This window comes from Ursus arctos, unplaced genomic scaffold (assembly GCF_023065955.2).
Source record: "Ursus arctos isolate Adak ecotype North America unplaced genomic scaffold, UrsArc2.0 scaffold_26, whole genome shotgun sequence".
Classification (NCBI taxonomy): domain Eukaryota; kingdom Metazoa; phylum Chordata; class Mammalia; order Carnivora; family Ursidae; genus Ursus; species Ursus arctos.
In genome coordinates this window covers 11,940,731-11,962,463 of record NW_026622941.1, presented here as the reverse complement: position 1 = coordinate 11,962,463, position 21,733 = coordinate 11,940,731, and the positions used below count along the sequence as shown (strand labels likewise).

The 21,733-nt window shown below is 39.4% G+C and overlaps 1 protein-coding gene across 3 annotated transcripts in view; it reads left to right on the top strand.

The window, feature by feature from the left end:
• The first annotated feature begins 3,215 nt into the window (after positions 1-3,215).
• LRP6 (LDL receptor related protein 6) overlaps positions 3,216-21,733 on the top strand; it is a 172,720-nt gene continuing 154,202 nt past the window's right edge. The window contains exon 1 of one of the 3 annotated variants that reach the window (XM_026502407.4): positions 3,216-3,566. In XM_026502407.4, the coding sequence (XP_026358192.2) occupies positions 3,512-3,566 (55 nt within the window). In that variant the 5' untranslated portion in view covers positions 3,216-3,511. Of the gene's footprint in view, positions 3,567-4,258; positions 4,337-21,733 lie in introns of those variants that run through there. The other 2 variants (XM_044385229.3, XM_044385230.3) reach the window with 2 other exon arrangements.

Here is a 21,733-nt window from a genome sequence, read left to right as displayed (position 1 = left end):
GTTTCCAAACTAAGTTGTAAGCTTCTTGAGGGTAAGGACCATGATTAATATCATCTTTGCACCCCCAGCACTTAACACAGTGACTGGTATTGAATATTTTTAATAGGCACTTGAAAGATGCAAAAATAAATTTGTTAGCTAGTGAAAATGTGCAGCCTAGGGTTTAACCTTAAGCCATAGATTTTCACTTACGTACTTTTAAAAAATTGGAAAAAATATAGAATATATTAATGGAAATTTAAGAACAGAAAAGTAAAGTAAATCTCATGAATATCTCTTTCAACACATTTATTATTTACTTTTGGTCTTTGCTCAAATATGTGGTAAATTAAAAAAATATATATGTTTATATATATTTATATTTTACATAGCTGTAACTAAAATGTACATTCACTCTCTCATGTTTTTAAGTTTAACTGTAAACATTTTCCAACACTGTTGCAAAGTCATCTAAACTATCATTTTTAACAATGTAAAATACTTCATTTCCCTACTTAGGTTGACAGCCTAAAGAGATTAGGTTGTACTCGGTTTTCTATTATAAATAGAAACAGATCCGGGTTTTGTGGGACTTGAAATTTATGCAATTTTGAGAGATGTTTTCAGAAAAAGAATACAAAACTATCTTACTTTTGCAAATCATGAACACATTGTTAGGGCCCCTCCCAGGGCTTGGAAGGGGCCTGTGAAAGTGAGACGTCCCAAAGGTTAATTTTCATCAACTTCACAGTGATCTACCTCCAATTATAAATAATCCTGCAATAAGCATTTTGAGCATGTGATTTTCCCCCCTCTCCTCCATTATTTTCCAAGGATCCAAGGTATTTTGACACTGTTCACCTTGAAGAAGTTGAGAAAGCATATGATCATTTATTGAGCACCTATTATATATTGAGCAGTTTATGCATATTATTTAATTAAATCCTTACTACAAGCCCTAAGGAGGTATGATCCCCATTTTACAAACAAGAAAACTGAGGTGCAGTGCATGTAAATATCATGCCCAAAGTCACACGTCTTGTAACTGTGGTAGGGTTTGGATCTTCACCGTCTCAGTCCATGCCTTCTCTTCTCCATTACAACATGGTGTCTCCACAGCCTCACTAGCTTCACAGTAATATTTTCTAGGCTGTTGCTGAAAAACCTGGTTCTCAGTTATCTGTTTTGAGGAGGCCAGAAGACAAAACTTGCAGTCTTTTTTTTTTTTTTTTTAAGATTTTATTTGTTTATTTGAGAGAGAGAGAGATAGACAGAGATAGCAAGCGAGAGCATGAGTGGGGAGGAGAGGGAGAAGCAGACTCCCATGGAGCAGGGAACCCAACCCAGGACTCAATCCCAGGACTCTGAGATCATGACCTGAGCCAAAGGCAGATGCTTAACTGTCTGAGCCACCCAGGTGTCACAAAATTTGCAGTCTTGAGAGGGTTCTTGGAAGAAGGTGGTTTAAATCAGTGGTGGTTAGACTTTCTCAGGTGAATTTAGGAGGAAGTGACTTGTCTATTTCTGTCCTCTGTCTGCTAACAGACATGTATCACCTTGGCTCAGCACGCATTTCTTGGAAGAAGCATTATCTGAAGTTGAAAAACCTGGGCCGGGTTCGAGTCCTGCTATTCACTACTTGAGTGGCCTTGGCAAGTCATTGAACCCCTCATTTTTCTCCTCTGTGCAATGAGGATAATAAGTAACAAAACCGGCCTCACTCTAGGCTAGCTTTGAGCGTCCAATGGGATGATGTGTGTGCAAGCACTTAGTGAACTCCAATGTCACTGAGGTACAGTAGTGCCCCCTTATCTGAGGTTTTGCTTTCTGCGGTTTCATTTACCCGAGGTCAACCACAGTTGGGAAGTAGATGATTCTCCTGTTGTCAAAAGATCAATTGTAGCATAAGGCTAACTCACAAAGCCACATCATTTCACCTTACTTCATCTCTCATGGAGACATTTCATCATTCCACATCATCACAAGAAGTGTGAGTACAGTACAATAAGATAGTTTGAGAGACCACAGTCACATAACTTCTATTATAATATATTGTTGTAATTGTTCTATTTCGTTGTTATTGTTAATCTCTTACTGTGCCTAATTTATAAATTATACTTCATCTTCAGTATGTATGCCTAGGTAAAAACAGTATATACGCGGTTGGGTACTACCCATGGTTTCAGGCATCCACTGGGGGTCTTGGAGGCATCCCCCTTGTAGATAAGGGGGGACTGATGTATTAGAAACATTGTGGGAGTTGCTCCACTATCCCCGCCCATCTGCTCCAGGTAAGGGCCTGTGACAGCTGGACAGAATGCACCTGACGGCTCCATTAGGGTTAACTCTGGCTGGAGTTCCTTCGGAGATTCTGGTGAATCTTTTCCTCCTCAAGCTGAGGGCTAATCAAAAATGCCAAACACATCTACAATCGCAACTTGTAAAATCCAAAACACAGTCCTTACCAATTGTCCCTTTGCTCTGTCTTAGGTGCTGACGCATTTATCTTGGGATTTTACCTGCCAGTTTAAAAATCTTTAGTCCTTGTTGGACCTCATTCGGGGGACAGTCTAATTCTGCAAAGCCAGGAGAAAAGGAAAATCTCTGCTTTGAGTTGGCGTTTGAACACCCTTCACCGTATCACGTTTAAAGCTGGTGTAGGCAGCATTCGTCTTTATTTTCCCTGAAAGATAAAAGCTTAAGCCCCTTTCCAAGCCCGAAGACTGAACTCATCGCCCCGCGTCGGCACCCGCGCGGCTCCCCGCGCACGGCGGGCAGCTCCGCCGGCCGCCCGCCGCCTCCCACATCCCCGGCCCAGGTGTCAGCCAGCGGGTGCCCGGACCTCCACCTGGCTCGGCCGGCGGCGACCGCACAAAGAGCGGAGCAGGCGGCTGCCGGGCCGAGCCGCAGAAAGTAGTCCCGACCACGCCGGGCCGATGTTGTTCGACGTCGCTTCACGCCCTCCGCGGGGAGGGCCGCAGCGGCCGGCCCAGGAAAGAATCCCATAGGAATGCGCCGGCGGGAGGCCTTTTCCCTCCAGCTCGCCTCTGCTTTCCTGGCGGATCTCCCGGGGTCTCCAAGCAGAGGCCGTGCGCGCGGTCCCCCACTTTCTTTCGTAGCTGCACGGGAGGCGGCGCCGAGGGAGGGGCTCGCCCGCGCGCAGGGAGACCTTCGCGGCGACCCGTGGCGGCGGCGGCGGCGGCGGCGGCGGGCCCGTGGTATCCCTGCGCCGCTGCGTGAGAGGAAGAGGCTGAATGAGGAGCAGCGCGGGGGAAGCGGAGCGCCGGGGGAGGAGGCGGCGGGATGGAAGCAGACGCTGGTGTCGCGCGAGCCCCCGGCAGAGCGGCGCGGTAGAGAGGGCGGCGGCGGCGGCGCGCGCGGAGCCCTGACGTGCCCCTTTCTTTCTTCTCTCTCTGGAAAGCTGGGAAGCATGAGCGTGCAGACCTGCCGCTGCGGCGGCCGCCCCGGCTCCTTGCCTCCCCCTTTTCTGGCCGCCCCTCGCCGGTGAGAGAAGAGAACGCGAGAAGGGAAGATGGGGGCCGTCCTGAGGAGCCTCCTGGCCTGCAGTTTCTGTGCGCTCCTGAGAGGTGGGAAGGGGGGGCGCGAAAGTTGGTGGGATTTGGGGGGGAGGTGGCCTTGTTTTGTGTGTGACTGGGGGGAGGGGGAGGGAGGGAGGAGAAGGGGGAAGAGGAGCCAGGAGAGGCCTGGTCGTGGGGAAGGAGAGAGAGAGGGGCCCGGGAGAAGGGGCTGTGCGCTCCGCCTGGCCACAATGCAGACCCCTTCCCAGGGTTCCGGACCTTCCCTGGACAAATCGGAGCCTCAATCCGGGCTGCTTGTCTGGGTGAACCCCTGGAGCCTCATTCTGTCTCAATGACTGAGGGTCCGTGTGTCTGTTTTTGCCAGGAGTCCTCTGGGTGAAGGGTCTTTGTATGTATTTTGTTTTTTTAAATGTTTGAGCCCAAGATGCTTTAAGGTTGGTCTCCTCTCTTGAAGCCCCCACCTTTTCCGTGTCTCTTACGTGAACTTTTCGAGCCTTCTTACTATTTTTCCAGGCCTTGTTACTACTAATCATTGGCTTCCGTTGGGATATAATGATCCTGGGTGAGAACACAGTTGGAAAGTGACTCCGAGGTTATAGGTCGAGAGTTTCAGCATTGGGATTCTTCTGAGCTTGAGCCCATAATAAAATAGAAACGTTGCCCTTGTAACCCCTGGTATTCAGGACTTGCCCCTATTTTCGGAGCATGCAAGTGTACAGTTGGCAGTAAGTAGGAAAGTCATCCCTGTGTGAAGAGGAGCCTGTCCTGGGACCTAAGTTATCATTTGCTGCGCTCCCCTGGGGACTGCTTGCACTTTGGTAAATAACATGGGCTATCCTAGATAATTTACTCGGAGAATCGCATATATTCGATGGCCCTGTGGTTTTCTGAATTGGCCTGTAAAGCTGTCACATACGCTGTGACTTTTATTTTGTGACAGTTCACTAAGGTTTTTGATTGGCCCGCAAGATTTCAGCAGCTCTTCTCAAACTTACCAGTTTTGAAGTGGTGATGAGTCTGGTGCTTTTGAGCATTTACCAGCAGAGGAGTTTAAGTATGAATTGATTGCAGTGGCTTTCTGGCTTTGGTTTTGTTAAAATTCTCGTTTGTGTTCATGGTAAATTCTTTTCAGGTATAAGACCTCTTGAGTCTATGGAGATTTTTAACTCTTAATTTAACAAGCTAAACTTTTGTTAAGCTTCCAAAACCTGCTAAAGTTTAAAGGGCACAATAGTAACTCAGGATCTTGCACAATGAGCCCAATATGCCATTTCTGTGTGTGTATATTTGTTTTGGATGAATGTGATTGACTTTTTTTTTTTCTGGAGGAGGAGGAATTTTTTTTCTTTAGTTACTCTTCTGTAGGATTATTACGTTTGCATGTTATATCTACTTATGCTTAATAATTATGACTCACTGTAAGCATATTCCAAACTATTTTCATATGTAACCCCTTAAAGATAGTGCTCACTTAATTTTCTTGGCAGAGAATTTAATGCAGTGTTGTGTCTTTGAGAGGTTTAATAAGTGTATGTTTATTTCATTATAGTATATTCTTTGTTGAAAGGGTTTTTTGCGATAGCTGTGAGGAACGTATTTGACATAAGAATATGTCCATTTTTTAGATAGAAAGTAGAGTTAAATATGAGAGTCAGCTGATAGGTTAAAGTCTTGGGGAAATCTAAGTCCATAACCTGGGATACTTCTGGTTTCCCAGTTGTGTTTCTTGAAGGGTAAGAGTGTGATGTAAATGCCATTTGTTTATTTTAACACCAAATTTGAGCCTAGAGTTGGGTTTGTTCCTTCCTGGAGTTTCAAAAAGTTGCACTTGAAGTATTAATTTGAAGTATGGTGTTATGTAACAAGACTTAAAGAGTTAATAGTTTAAACTGCCTCATCTTTCATAGCAAAGTTTGCATAAGTAGACCTCTCATTTTAAATGTAGCATACTAATGGTTTAAGGTGGTCTTTGAATTTAACAGTACCTGACTGAGTACATATTATTTGAACTAAAATGGTATTTTGATGTGAAAGATTTTTATTCATATTTTAGGTTCTTTTCATTCCTCGATAATGTCATTCTCTGTTATAATAGTGGCAGTAGTTAATCTTGGACCCTTAAAGAGAAAAATGTGATTAATTTGTTCCATTAAAATAATTTTTTTTCCCACAGAGTTGTTGTTAACATTGAGAAGTTAACATTGGGATGATGGGGTGATGAGAGGCTTTGGAAGACCTTTTGTCCTGTAGTGCTATTAAATCAATATCTGAAGGCCAAGGAATAATGCTGTCATCATCTGGGCTGCATCCCTCTCCCTACCATGGGAGGACAAAGTGTAATGGAAAGATTTGGGCATTTTGACACTAAAATCTTGGGTTCAAAGTTTGTGCTTCTCTACTTAATAGCTTTGTGATTCTGGTCTAGTCAGTTTCTCTGGGCCTCAGTTTCTTTACCTGTAAAATGTAGGTAGTAATATTGATCTGATTTGCATGTTTAACGGGCATATTAAATGAAATGATGAATATCAGTGATTTGCTAATGTTATTTTTGTTGTAATTTTTTATTGTGGACATATTTTCAAATGCTAGGAATTTGATATTTAATTTGTATAAGATTTACAAATTCTAACAGGTAGAAGAGATCTTGATCATTCTGGTCTAACAGCTTCATTTGCAAGTGGGGATATTCAGATTCAGAGAGATTATGATTTGATCAAGCTCCTACAGCTCATTAATGGTAGAGGGATACTAGGGATTTATTGGTAGGAATTTATTAATGGTAGGGATTTATTGTTCATTCTTTTAGCAAATATGTTTGGAATACCTATTGTATATCAAGCTTTGATATTATAGTGGTGAGCAAAATAGGCATGTCCCTAACAATCTGGGTTGTCTTCCTTACTATTCTTTTAGTTCCATCCAGGTACTGATTAGAAAAGATTATATCTCTGATTTTCTAGAGGAAATATTTTTATAAGAATATGAATTTTGGCATACGATTATGTGTATAATCTGCAAATACTTTGTCTCAGCTTGAGGAGGTTTTGTTGTTTCATAAACATTTTTTGCTAGTTTTCAAAAAAGTATATTAGTTTTGGTGGGATGGTGGAAAGTACTGTACAGACAAGCCACTAGTGTTTTCCATCTTATGTTTTGTAGAAGTGGTCTTTGGAAAGGCTTTTTCTTTAATATCAAATAGAATCTCTAGGAGGTAGAATGAATTTTGAAGTGGGAATCAGGAAAATTAGATTCTGATTCTGAGTTTGCCATTAGCTATCTGTGCTGTGACCTTGGATAAGTCACTTAATCTCTGTACACCTTATTTGCGTGAGGATGAAGAATCCCTTTGGAGATGCATAATTCACATTAACATGTTAAGGGCTCTGAGAGAACGTGAAGTAGACCAATTTTAATTTTGTTTAACTCACCGTTTCCCAAACTTGGTATTTTTTCCATAAATCCTTTTAACATTCTGCTAAACCTTTGATCCAAGCAACACGCTTGGGGAGAACTGGACTGAATGACCCGTTGAGCATGAGGTTGATTAGTGGGATTGGTGTTTGATGATAATTTCACGCAGTTGAATTTGCTACTTTCATTCCTACTTACTTACTTAGCTTTAGGTTTGCTCGTTTGGCTAGGGAATAATTTGGTTGTTATGTGTAAGGTTTCAGCTCATTGTTATCATGAGGCCTAACTAATTTCCCATGGTTTGGTTTCTCAGAGACTTTTTTGTTTTGCTTTAATTGGAGGTTTTTCCATTTGCTGAACTGAAGTATTCTTCCATACAGTTGTATGTGCTTTGGCTATGAGAAATGACTGTCTTTTCTTTTTTTTTTAAAGATTTTATTTATTTATTCGACAGGGATAGAGACAGCCAGCGAGAGAGGGAACACAAGCAGGGGGAGTGGAGAGGAAGAAGCAGGCTCATGGCGGAGGAGCCTGATGGAGGAGCCTGAGGGGGGGCTCCATCCCATAATGCTGGGATCACGCCCTGAGCCGAAGGCAGACGCTTAACCGCTGTGCCACCCAGGCGCCCCAGAAATGACTGTCTTTTTTGAATATCAAAGATGTGTGGAGGGTATGTGTGCTTTAGCTATCAGAAATAACTGTCTTTTTTGAGTATCAAAGAAGATTGTGTGGAGGGTATATAAATGTGAGCTTAAAATTTAAACATTTCGGAAAAACAAGTAACACAGTAACCTGTTTCGGTCATGGGTAAATTTTCTTGAGAAGATTCAATCTCATCATGGAAGTTTCATTACAAGTTTATATTCAAGGAAGATTATAAAGTGGGGCACTATAACAGGAAGGTATGGTTTTTATTGATAAACCAAGTTCAGATCTTCTATTACATTATGTAATCTTGGACAAATTACTTAGCTTTAGTGTCCTCTTCTGTTATATAGGGATAATACCTTACAGGATTTTTATGAGAACTGATGGGAGATAATATTTGCAAAGGGAGAGTATAGTGTATAGTCAGTAGTAGACCCTGAATAAATGGCTGCTGATAGTAAGATGGCTAAGTTAAAAGAAATATTAATGCTCAGGAAAGATTAGTAAAACATTTAAGTGTCAAGCACTGTTACAGGGAGTCAATAGTTTTAGGCCAGTGGTTTTTGAACTTTTTTGACTCTTCTGCAACCAAAGTGAAAGCTCCACGAAATACTTTCACTTCTGATATATTTTTTTAAGTTTTTGTTTTTTAAAGGTAATCTTTACCCCCAACGTGGGGCTCAAACTCACGATCCAGAGATCAAGAGTCACATGCTCCATCATCTGAGCCAGCTAGGCACCCCACTTCTGATATATTGTTTTATTTTATATAACTAAAATGGCTACTATATAAAATTTATTTTACCTTAAAGGATTGCAGCCTTAACACTGTTTTAGGTGAGTATTATAAATAAGCTAGAGGATAAATAGTACAGTTGATTGTGATACTTAAGAGTTAAGTGTGGGCAAAATAATTTTCTCAAAACATTGTTTAATTGAGAAAAATTTTTATTGTATTATTTCATTACAACAGTTAAAATTATTCAGTTGATAGACTTTTCCCTGCAGGATGGGTAAATGTTATACTGAATTCCCCCGGGGGTGCCTGGGTGGTGCAGTCGTTAAGCGTCTGCCTTCGGCTCAGGGCCTGATCCCGGCGTTCTGGGATCAAGCCCCACATCAGGCTCCTCTGCTGGAAGCCCGCTTCTTCCTCTCCCACTCCCCCTGCTTGTGTTCCCTCTCTCGCTGGCTGTCTCTATCTCTCTATCTCTGTCAAATAAATAAATAAAATCTTTAAAAAAAATGATGGGGCGCCTGGGTAGCGCAGTCGTTAAGCGTCTGCCTTCGGCTCAGGGCGTGATGCCGGCGTTCCGGGATCGAATCCCACATCGGGCTCCTAGGCTGGGAGCCTGCTTCTTCCTCTCCCTCTCCCCTGCTGTGTTCCCTCTCTCACTGGCTGTCTCGGTCACATAAATAAATAAAATCTTTAAAAAAAAAAGTTATACTGAATTCCTGCATTGCATGTTTAACTCTTTGTATGAGAGTTTTTATGTATATTCTGTAAAATGAGCTGTCTTAATGAATAGAACACCTCCATGTGAATAACTTTGAAATAAAGTCAAATATGTAGATCAGATAACCTAAGATTTGGATATTTGCCCTTGAAATTACTAATTTAAAATATAATTCATCATAAATACAAGGAAAATAGTGTCATTTGATATTATTAGCACATGCTTGGTTTCTCAAACTTGTGTTACTTGTGGCAGTGACTATCCTCACAAACAGTTCAGGACATTCAGATGTGAGACAGGAAAATATTAAAATGTGCCTGGGCTCTATTTGGTGAAAATTATTGGTACTTCAGTGCTATGATCCTCTTAGCTGTAATGTAACTTGCTAATTTTTTTTTTATAAAAGATTTTATTTATTTGAGAGAGAGAGAGAGCACGCACACGGGGAGCAGAGGGAGAGAGGGAGAAGTATGCTCCCCGCTGAGCTGGGAGCCTGACATGGGATTTGGTTCCAGGACCCTGGGATCATGTCCTGAGCTGAAGGCAGACACTTACACGACTGAGCCACCCAGGTGCCCCATAACTTCCTAATTTTTATTTCTGTGATATCTTGCTTGGAAGGGCCGGGAGATTGGGGATGCAAAGTGAAATCATAGTTTTTGGCAAAAAAATTTATTAAGTGAATTTTTAAGTTATAAATTGACATTAGGCCTAAAGTTACTGATTACATTCTCAGTAAAAATAAAAGTGCAGAGGTGAATATGATTTGCAGCAGTCCTGTTTTTCAAGAAAGTAGTCATTCAGATAATGGAAAACTGTACCTTTATCAAATTATGTTTGTTTGGCCAGGAAGCCATTTTTCTCTGATGGCCTTGGTTAGTCATCACTTTATCACTTAGACCAAAATCCCATCAAGTACAGGATATAGGTATGAGAGTCTTTCTCATTGTTGGCCAGCTTTATTGGGAGGTGTAATTTAAGTGTATCCATGTATCCAATTTAAAGATTCTGTATTTTGCAAGTCTGAGAAAGCTACATCTGAACTTCATTAACATGAGCTCTTAGCTACACTGTTATATGGTCTTTATTTGTTAGTTTCATGATTTATGCCAGTGAAGACAACAGCTCTTTGTTAGATATAAAGTGTTTCAAGAGTAGATTTTTTTCCCTTTATATACCATCATGAACCAGAGCTTTGCATATATTAAATATTCTAAATTTTACATTTAAAGCAATATTAGAAGATGTGAATTTTTTGACATTTATACAGTCTGTTTGGAGCTTCATTTTGTGTTTTGTCTCAAATTGTTTATTAGACATGGTATAAATTTGTAGCTACTATAATTTTTTTTTTTTTTTAGCACAGATGAGATAGAGAAAACTAATCAGAAATAAATCAGTGTGTTTATATCTGAGACTGAATTTGAAATGTGGATTATGTAATGTGTTTTCTGGTTTTAGGATGTAACTGTTGCATTGGTAATATAATTAGCACGCTCAAGTACTTTTTTAACCCAGTTTTTTAGAAAAACAGATATAATTCACATACCATAAAGTTCTCTGTTTTAAAGTGTCCAGTTCAGTGGGTTTTAGTATATTCACAGGGTTGTACAGCCATCACTACAGTCTAATTCCAGAACATTTTCATCACCCCAAAAAGAAATCCTGTACCCCTTAGCAGTCACTTTTCATTTCCCCTTCCCCCAGGCTTTGGTAACGACTAGTCTACTTTGCTGTCTCTATGGATTTGCCTGTTCTGAACATTTCATATAAATGAAATCATACAATATGTGGCCATTTGTATATGGCTTTCACTTAGCATAATGTTTTCAGGGTTCATGTTTATAGCACATATCAATACGTCCTTCTTTTTTATGGCTGAATAATACTCCATTGTGTGGATATATGAAGCACTTTCGAATGACTGTGGGTTTGATCATTGGTATCTTTATCTTCAGAAATTATTTCCGAAATCTCTTTTTGAAGTTATACAAATAGACATGAAAAAAATCTTGTTTTTCTGCTGGAGAAGGACTCAGTTCAGCAGCACTTCATTTCTGTGTATTGACTACATAGAACACTGTCTCAGTTAAACTTTTTTTTACCAAATTCATATTAGATTAATAGGATAGAAGGGGTATTAACAATTACCTGGTCAAATTTTTCATTTTATAAAGTAGAAAGGTGAATGACTAACTGAAGGCTAGGTTGCTGGTACTCTAGACAGTAATTTCACATGCAGTGCTTTCTGTATGTACCTAATTTTACCTGGGCCTTATTACAGTTTTGGAAATGATACCAGTCATTTTTAATAGAGGAAAATAAATGTCAGTGTTGCTTTGGAGTTTGCAAATAGGTGGTTTGTCATAATACTGTTAAATAAAAACCAGTCTGGATTTAGATAAGGAGAGACTATTCAAAATGATTATTAAAATAGGGAGAATGCTCTGACTGAAAGATCTGCAAGTATCTCAAAATCAAACACAAACTTTTATAGAGAAGGCTAAGCAGGGCTAGCAGGAACTTTGTACGGGGGTGAGTCAAGAGGGTCGGGGTAAGCAGATTACATGATCATGTTTTCCCCCTGTGGTCAGCTGATACTTGGAATGACCTGTTAAGGGAGGAAGTTCTGCATCTACCTGCTTAAACTTAGGGCAAGCCAAAGTTTAGGGGCTTGTGGGAAACGAGAAGAGTCTTACTAAGTTTGGTCAAGCCACATCAGTGGATAAGTAATGAACGATCGTGAGCACTTGGTCACAAGTTTTGTTTAAAACAAAATTTTTCACTGTTAGGGGTATGTTTTCGTCAGTTGAGGCTTACAGCTTTTTGCTGTAACAAAAATAGTATAGACTGGATGGCTTATAAACAACAGAAATTTATTTCTCACAGTTCTGGAGGCTGGAAGCCCAAGATGAAGGTGCCAGCATAGACAGTTTCTGGTGAGGATCCTCTCTGGGTGGCAGACTACTGACCTCTCTCTGTATCCTCACAGGGTGGATAGCAAGAGAGAGGAAATAAGCTCTTGGCTCTTAAAAGGGTACTAATCCCATTTGTGAGGACTCTACCATCATGCTCCCACCCCCCCCCTTTTTTTAAGGTGTTATTTATTTATTTGACAGAGAGACACAGCGAGAGAGCGAACACAAGCAGGGGGAGTGGGAGAGGAAGAAGCAGGCTCCCAGTAAAGCAGGGAGCCTGATGTGGGGCTCGATCCCATAACGCTAGGATCACGCCCTGAGCCGAAGGCAGATGCTTAAGGACTGAGCCACCTAGGTGCCCTTCCCACCCCCCCTTTTTTCCCACCCTCATGACCTCATGTAAGGAGGGCTAATTACTCCCCAAAGGCCTTACCTCCTAATACTGTCACATAGTGGGGGTAGGGTTTCAACATAAGAATTTTGGGGAACACAAACATTCAGTCCCTAACAGGGTAGAATAAGAGTCATTGTGAAGTTGATATCATTAGATATGACCCGATTATTTATGTAGGTGTAGGCTTTGTGAGTTGCCTTGCTGAATATTTTTATAAGGAATCTTGGATTGGACTTGAAAAAATTATTTATTATTGAAGTATAATTGACATGCCATGTTATCTTAGTTTCAGGTGTACACCAAATAGTGATTTGACAATTCTGTCATGATAAATGTAGTCATCCTCTGTCACTGTACAGTGTTACTACAATATTATTGGCTATTTTCCCTGTGCTGTACTTTTATCACCTCTATGACTTATTTATTTTATAAGTGGGAGTTTGTATCTTTTAATCTCCTTCATTTTTTCCCGTCCCCTCACCCACCTTCCCTTTGGCAACCACCAACTTGTTCTTTGTATTTAATAGTCTGGTTTTTTAAATTTATTTTTTAGATTCCACATATAAGTAAAATCATACGGTATGTGTCTTTGCCTGACTTCTTTCATTTAGCGTAATACCCTCTAGGTCCATCTATGTTGTCAAAGATAGCAAGATTTCATTCTTTTTTATGGTAGAGTAATAGTCCATTTTGTGTGTGTGTGCGTGCGTGCATGCATGCCACATCTTCATCCATTGAGGGTTACTTGGGTTGCTTCCATATTTTGGCTATTGTAAATTATGCTGCAGTAAACATAAGGGTGCATATATCTTTTCGCATTAATGCTTTTGTTTTCTTTGGGTAAATACCCAGCAGTGAAATTACTGGATCATATGGTATTTTTATTTTTAATTTTTTGGGGAACCTCCACGCTATTTTCCACAATGGTTGCACCAGTTTACATTCCCACAAATAGTGCATGATGTTCTTTTTTTCCCACATCTTTGCCAACACTTGTTGTTTCTTGTCTTTTTAATACTAATCATTTTGACTGGTACGAGGTGATACCTCATTGTGGTTTTGATTTGCATTTCTCTGATGATTAATGATGTTGAGCATTGTTTCATGTGTCTCTTGGCCATCCGTATGTCTTCTTTGGAAAAATGTCTCTTCAGGTCCTCTGCTCATTTTTAAATCAAAATTTTTTTTTGGTATTGAATTGTATAAGTTTGTTATATATTTTGGATATTAATCCCTCATCAGATAAATGATTTGCAAATATCTTCTCCCATTCAGTAGGTTGCCTTTTTGTTTTGTTGATGTTTCCTTTGCTGTGCAAAAGCACTTTATTTTGGTGTAGTCTCAATAGTTTATTTTGGATTTCACATTTTTTTTTAAAGGTTTATTTATTTATTTGAGAAAGAAAAAGAGTTCCCCTCCTTCCTTGAGAGAAACCCAAGCAGACTTCATACTGAGCAAGGAGCCCACACAGTGCTTGATCTCATGACCCTGACATCACAACCTAAGCCAAAACCAAGAGTTGGATGCTTAACTGACTGCACCTCCCAGGTGCCCCTGGATTTCACTTTTAAAAAAACCTCTTGAAGCCAAGGAAGCCAAGTCAAGAATTCATTATCAGGTTTCACTTGTAGTACCTATAGATTCTGGTGAATTCTTGAAGTTCTCAGACATATCCTAGAGTTCCTGGGCCTGCCTGGAAGTGATCTTGCTTACTTCACCTGTGAGGCTGGGAACTCCTGGCCAGGTACCAGTCTAGTTTTCCTAAGAGAACTGTGAGCGCTGGCTTCATGAAGTCAGCCATAGCTCCTTAAAACTGTCTGGTCATATTTAATTAAATGAGCACTGCTTTCAAATATGGCATTCCAGTCAAAGCCTCGGTTGCATAACCAATGTTTACACCTAAGGGACAGACTCTTATTGAACCTGTGCAAATACTTATATTGCTGTGAAAATAAGAATACACAGTAAAAGTTTTTGAATGATGGAAGAGTCAGGCAGGGAGAAAAAAATGTTTTATTTCTGTTTACAAAAGCATAGTATGCTTTAAATCATTAACAAGTTACAGATAATGTAAAAGAAAAAAGAAAAGTGTTCTTTATATCCAGAAAATGGAACATCAAAGCATCACATTATCTTAAATAAAACTTGTAATCATCCTTCATCAGTTTATTCTGTCCTGTTAATTCTCATTCTGCTAGATCTTGGGTTAGTAGTCTTACAAATCTATCTGCTTCTCCATTAGCTTCTTGGAAATCCTGACTTAGTTCACTGGTATAGTCTCAAAGTTCTTTAAGTGATGCCATGGGAAGCCCAAGAGTACCGGTATAGTCCTTTTTCAGCAGTCCTTTTTTTGTTGAAGATGAGCACTGTAGCTTATAGCTGATTTGCAAGCACTTTCAGAGAAGCATCAGAATAAAAAAAAAAAAACTTATCTGTAGATGACAAAAGACTTAAAATGGTGGTGATTAACTTACTCTTGATGTAAATTAATTGGTTAATTAATTAATTTTTATTTTATTTTAATTTATTTTTTTTAAGATTTTTATGTATTTATTTGACAGAGAGAGAGAGACAGCCAGTGAGAGAGGGAACACACGCGGGGAGGGGGGGTTGGGAGAGGAAGAAGCAGGCTCCCAGCGGAGCAGGGAGCCCAATGTGGGGCTCGATCCCAGAACCCTGGGATCATGCCCTGAGCCGAAGGCAGAGGATTGACAACTGAGCCACCCAGGCGCCCCAATTAATTAATTTTTAAATGAAGTAATTTCCATGCCCAGTGTGGGGATCAAACTCATGACCCTTAGATCAAGAGTCACCTGCTTTACAAACTGAGCCAGCCAGGTGCCCCACTACTGATTATTTTAAAAGTGAAAGATCTGATGAGAGTTTGTTATAAAATATAATGCAAATGATGAGGAAATTTGGTTATTTTGTGGCATGCAAACCAAAGTCTGGTCAATTCAAAAAAGTTTTAGATAAAATATCTATAAGCATAATAATTAACCTTATTTTAAAGAAGAGTGGATATTACATCTAATTTATGTGTATAAAATATATAATAATCCTGAGCCACATGTTCCATCAAACATACAGTTAGAGCACATCAAGAATATATCAAGATTAGGAAGGGGTGGTGGTGGAACAGGGTGGGAAGGGAACCAAAAACAACAAAAAGAATATATCAAGATTATTAAGTAAAAAATTTTAGTAAGTCTGGAATAAGTCCTAAACATTTGTATGATAAAATTCCATAAGTAAGTGATGAGAATTCTGATTGAGAAAGAATATAGTGTATTGAGATATACTGTATATGACCAAGTTAACATAAAAAAATACACATAACTGAAATTTTCACTGATGATACAACAATATTGTTATCTAATATTAGGCAAAGCAGCCCCAGGACTCCTGATAAATAGAAACATATCATGGATGGTGAGAGTATTGATCAATATCTAGATTTCATGTAACTTCTGAGATAATAATATTTTATTCATATAGATTTAACCTAGGGAGGGTAAGCATCACTTCTGATTTTGACAGTGCTTTCCATGCAAATCATAACATTGATCAAGTAAACCTAATTATTATTATTATTATTTTTAAAGATTTTATTTATTTATTTGAGAGAGAGCACAAGTGGGGGGAGAGGGAGAAGCAGACTCCCCATTGAACAGGGAGCCCCATGCGGGGTTCAGTCTCAGGACCCTGGGATCATGACCTGAGCTGAAGGCAGACGTTTAACCAATTGAGCCACCCAGGCACCCCAATCTAATTATTTTTAATACCTCTCTTTATAAGGTGAAAGAAGAAATTCTTTTTGAATTCCGAGGAACCCTTTGGGAAATTTCAGAGATAATCATAGGGGCAAAATATATCATTTAGGATTTGATTTTGAAAAGGCAGAATGTCAGAAGTTGTAAGGAGATTTAGAGATTTGAACATTTGGTTAAATAGGATCATGGGTCAGTGAGAAGAAGTACTTGACTACCTATTTTACCAAAGCGTCAAAAAATTTTATTTAAAGTAAACATAGGAAGGCACACGATGAACCATTGCTCTTTCAAAAGTGAGAAGACTTTTTTTTTTTTAAATAATCAAGCTATGATAAAGTCAATTTCGAGCATAGGAAATTCTTTTTTTTTTTTTATTTTAAGATTTTTTATTTATTTATGTGACAGAGAGACAGCCAGCGAGAGAGGGAACACAGCAGGGGGAGTGGGAGAGGAAGAAGCAGGCTCATAGCGGAGGAGCCTGATGTGGGACTCGATCCAGGTACGCTGGGATCACGCTGTGAGCCGAAGGCAGACGCTTTAACGACTGCGCTACCCAGGCGCCCCCAAGCATAGGAAATTCTGATAAGACACAGAGTTTTTGCCTTTTAGGGAGATTACTCAGAAGGCAAAGAAAAACTTTTTATAACCTTTACTCATTTAAGATTTATTTATTTATTTTAGAGAGAGCACAAGTGGAAGAGGGAGAGAGAATCTCAAGCAGACTCCACATGGAGCCTGGTGTGAGACTCCATCTCAAAACCCTGAGATCATGACCTGAGCCAAAACCAGGAGCGGACACTTAACTGACTGCACCACCCAGGTGCCCCTTATAACCTCTTAATATTAAGAGCAGACCAATGACTCAAGGAAGTTCTGTCATTTTAATAGAAGATCGAATTTTTGTTTTGTGCAAGTAACAATATTTGATACTATAGCACTTTTCAAAACTGTCACAAGATAAATGCATCAGCTCTTAGCTTTGACCACAACAAAAAAATTTCTTTTTCATAAACTTTTTATAATGTTTTATATCCATTCAGGTTTTGTCCTGCATCTTGCTCTTTCTATTCTGAAGCAATAGCCATTTTACTTTGGGATGATTTTCTTTTTCTTAATAAAAACACATTCTGCATACCCCTATACAGAGTTGTTCTTTTCTGTCATCATTCTCCTAGTAGAGTCTCATTTAAATATAAAATTATGACATATAAATTACTGCTATTTTACAGAGAAAATGGAATTGCATAACTGTGAACTGTCATGCACCATCATTTTCCCGTAGACTGACAGAGCTTATGAATATACCTCTTATAACTTTTTATAGCTGTACACTTCTCAATATGGCAAAAAATGAATATGCCTACAAATAAACTCAAATATGTATAGCTGGTTGGTACCATAAAAGTAAGAGGAAAAAAACTGTATAAACTTGAAATGCTTATGCTTTATTGTTATGTCTTAATTAGAAATGACTTTGGTATTTAATAAATATCCATGAATTAATTTACCATAATTCTTAGGCTTTTTTTTTTTTTAAAGATTTTATTTATTTGAGAGAGCATGCACAAGTGGAGGGGAGAGGCAGAGGGAGAGGGAGAGGGAGAAGCAGGCTCCCCAGTGAACAGGGAGCCTGATGTGGGGCTCGGTCCCAGGGTCTGGGATCATGACCTGAGCTAAAGGCAGACACTTAACTGACTGAGCCACATAGGCACCCCAGTTCTTAGGTTTTAAGTAACTAAAAGATTTTGGAAACTATCTTCAAGTTGGCTTATTACAAAACATAGTTACTACTAAAATGTTCGTCAGAATAGTGATTCAACTTGGCTAAATACAAATGTAGATATAATGCTAGTTTATTCTCTCAGTAAACCTGTAAAAATTTAGAAAGAACATAGCCAGGTTGAATAAAAATGTATGCTTATCTTAATTTCATGTCGATAACTCAGAAGACATAGCTTTTTTATTAAAACAACAATATTGAACTGGTCTCATTTGCCAAAGATTTACTTAAATGTTTGTTACCTTGGATTCTTAAAATACTTGCTTTAGTTTCTATAAAAAATACTTTCGAAAGTGGAAGTTTAATTTCCTTAATTTCTGGAAATCTTAGGAATATTTAATTAATATGAACAAGTTTTTACTTTCAAGCCAATTAGAATAGAACTCCTTTAAGGGATTTTATAATCTAAAGTTATAATTGGCAATACTATCTGGAGGTAGGAAAAATATTTTATATGCATATAACACATGTTACATTAAAAAACATACATTATAGTATTGTAATAGCATTCTGTAGTGACACATGTAACTACACTTGTGGTGAGTGTAGCATAATGAATAGATTTTTGGGATTATGTTGTACACCTGAAACTAATGTAACATTGTGTGTCAGCTGTACTTCGATTTACTTACTCTGCATAAATAAAAGTTTAAAAAAATATTATGAAGGATTCATTGAAAACTATTGCCTGCTAAGCTTATTTCAGGTTTGACATGATACAGACTACATGAGAGGTGGCTGAGAGCCTCAGGCACCCAGACATGGGGAACTGGGGCTGGTGGTTGGAGTCCAGCTTTGGAGTCAGACCTGGGATTGAATTTTTTTTCTTTGCATCATAAACTTAATAATTGGATGCTCTTGAGTTAGGTAGTTAACATCTCTGAGTCTTGATTTCTTCATCTGTAAAATTGGCATAATGATACAACTTACCTCACAGGGTTGTAAAAATTAAATGAGACACTATACATAAATTGCTAAATATGCTGCTATCATTGTCATCATTATTTGTATAACTGTCTTGTAGTCTATTGGCATTTTTGGTATCATTCTGGAAGAGTAGAATTGTGGTTATGGGAAAGCACTGTGGGTACATGTCAGATTGAGCAGATTTTTGTAAGAAAATATGGAACCCAGAAGAAATCTAGGTTCCTCACTCACTGGCTCTGTGACCATGGATAGGTCATTTCTTTGTGTCTTTGTTTTCTTAATTACCAGCAAGGTAGGGACACCTGACCCAAAACCCTCACAGGGAAGTCATGGAAACCAAATGGAATCATACATGTTAAACTAGTCTTAATAATATAAAATATTATATGCAAATGTGGTGGCTTTGTTGTTTTTGTTATGAAGATAAAGCATTAGAGAAGTTTTGGTGAGTGTGTCTCCCTAATGGGGTTCCATCAACAGGCTACTTGAGTGCCATTGCTCACATTTTGATTAATATTGGTATTAACTTGGCCATATCATTATAAGAAGAACATTTATTTTAAGCGTACTGTGTGAAAGACATGGTGACCGACTTTACCCCTCCATACCTCTAGTACTGGAGTCAGGGAACACGGCTTCAGCACCAGGTGCACTGTCCTGTCTAGATGTAGGACTTTGGGGAGGTCAGTTGACCTCTGTAGACATCTGTGCTCACTTCTACAGTGAGGAATTGAGAGTAGTCTCTCCCTAAGGAATTCACTGACCCTCCCCCCCATCACCCGTGGGTACCCTGGTTTAAGTGATCACTCTCTTGCCTGGAGTGCTGCAAGTCCTTATGGATTTGTCTGATTTTACTGCCTTGTCAACTTCTTCCTCCACATCTGTTTCACATCACTGGTCGATCTTTCCCAGTGGTCATCTTCAGTACCTTTTTCTGTTGCCCTTGAGATAAAGACAAGCCCCTTCCTTAGGCCTCTAGGCTTGTCCTGGTCTGTCCTGCTTTCCTCTTCACCTAAAAACAACAGTTGCAACAAACATCTATATGTATAAAAACATACAAACCGACACAAATAGAGAGGCTATAGCTTCAGTTTGAAAGTTTCAACCCACTGGTAGTTTATATAAAAGCTCTCATTCTTCCTTTATATTTTTACCATGGTTGTGTTTCTGGCAGATGGGGCAAGTTGAGGTTACCTGCTCAGTCAGTATGAAGTTGCCCTGATGTGTAATCTTGTGGAGACTGGACAAATTTTGGGTGAGGAACTCAAGACCAAGGGCTTTTTGGGTGTCTCCAGAGCTCACCTGAGTGGATAAAAGATCCAGCCTGTTTCCAAGTTCAAAATTTTTTTTTTAAGAGAGCGCGAGAGAGTGTGCACGCAAGTGGTGGGGGAGGAGCAGAGGGAGAGGGAGAGAGAATCTTAAGCAAACTTCATGCCTTTTGTGGAGCCCACCACAGGGCTCTATCTCATGACACTGAAATCGTGACCTGAGCCGAAATCAAGAGTGGGACACTTAACTGACTGACCCACCCAAGTGCCCCTCCAATTCATATTTTTAAATCAGGTCCCTGAGAGTCCCTAATGAGTCTCAAGTAGGGAAAAGGGAGCCTTAAAGCTCAGGTGACTATAGGGAGTTAAGAAGTTGGAGTGAGAAGGGAAAGGTCTGATACGGTAGATATAAAGGGTTGGAGGAAACTGGGTTATTAAAAGGAGGATGGATAAAGAATTCAAGGGAGCTGACAGGAAGGTTGAGGGTGGTCAAGAGGATGAAGGAAGAGCAGAGGGTGATGGGAGGGAGAGGTTTTAGCTGAGCCAGTTTGGGGAGGTCCCAAGTTTTGCAAGGAGGACATTGAAGTTCTAAATTGTCTCTAGTAAAGTTTTGCCATTTTTGAAGATTCTGAGCTGAATTAGTGCTATAATGGTGAAATGTGCAGTCAGTGGGAGAAGAGGGAGGGTGCTCAACCGAATGAGAGTTACTTACGGGATTAAATGACTAAATCAGAAATAGGAATTCAAAGGAGCGGGGAAAGAGTACAAGTGTACCTTGCAGATACTGCGGGTTTGTTTGCAGACCCCAATAGTTAAGTGACTATTGCAACAAAGCAAGTCAAGTGAATTTTTTAGTTTCCTAGTTCATACAAAAGTTCTGTTTACACTGTACTATAGTCTTTTAAGTGTGCATTAGCATTATGTCTAAAAAACAACACATATGCCTAAATTAAATTTTTATTGGTAAAAAATGCTGACTATATTCTGAGCTTTCATCAGGTTGTAATCTTTTTGCTGGTGGAGGGTCTTGCCTTGATGTTGATGGCCGCTGACTGATAGGTTGGTGGTTGCTGAAGGTTGGGGTGGCTGTGGCAATTTCTTAAACTAAGAAAACAATGAAGTTTGTTGCATCGATTGACTCTTCCTTTCACAAATGATTTCTCTGTAGCATGTGATGCCATTTGATAGCATTTTACCTGTAGTACAATTTCTTTAAAAAATTGAAGTCAGTCCTCTCAAACCCTGCTGTTACTTTATCAACTAAGTTGATGTAATATTCTAAGTCCTTTGTTGTAATTTCAACAGTCTTCACCACATCTTCACCAGGAGTGGATTCCATCTCAAGAAACCACTTTCTTTGCTCATCTGTAATAAGCAACTTCTCAGCTGTTCAGGTTTTATCGTGAGATTGCAGCAATTCAGTTACATCTTTAGGTTCCACTTGTATTTCTCTTGTTATTTCCATCACATCTGCAGTTACTTTCTCTGCTGAAGTCTTGAACCCCTAAAAGTCATCCATAAGGGTTGGAATCCAAACTCTTGTTAATGTTGATATTTTGATCTTTTTCCATGATTCATAAATATTCTTAATGACATCTAGAATGGTGAATCCTTTCCAGAAGGTTTTCAATTTACTTTGCCC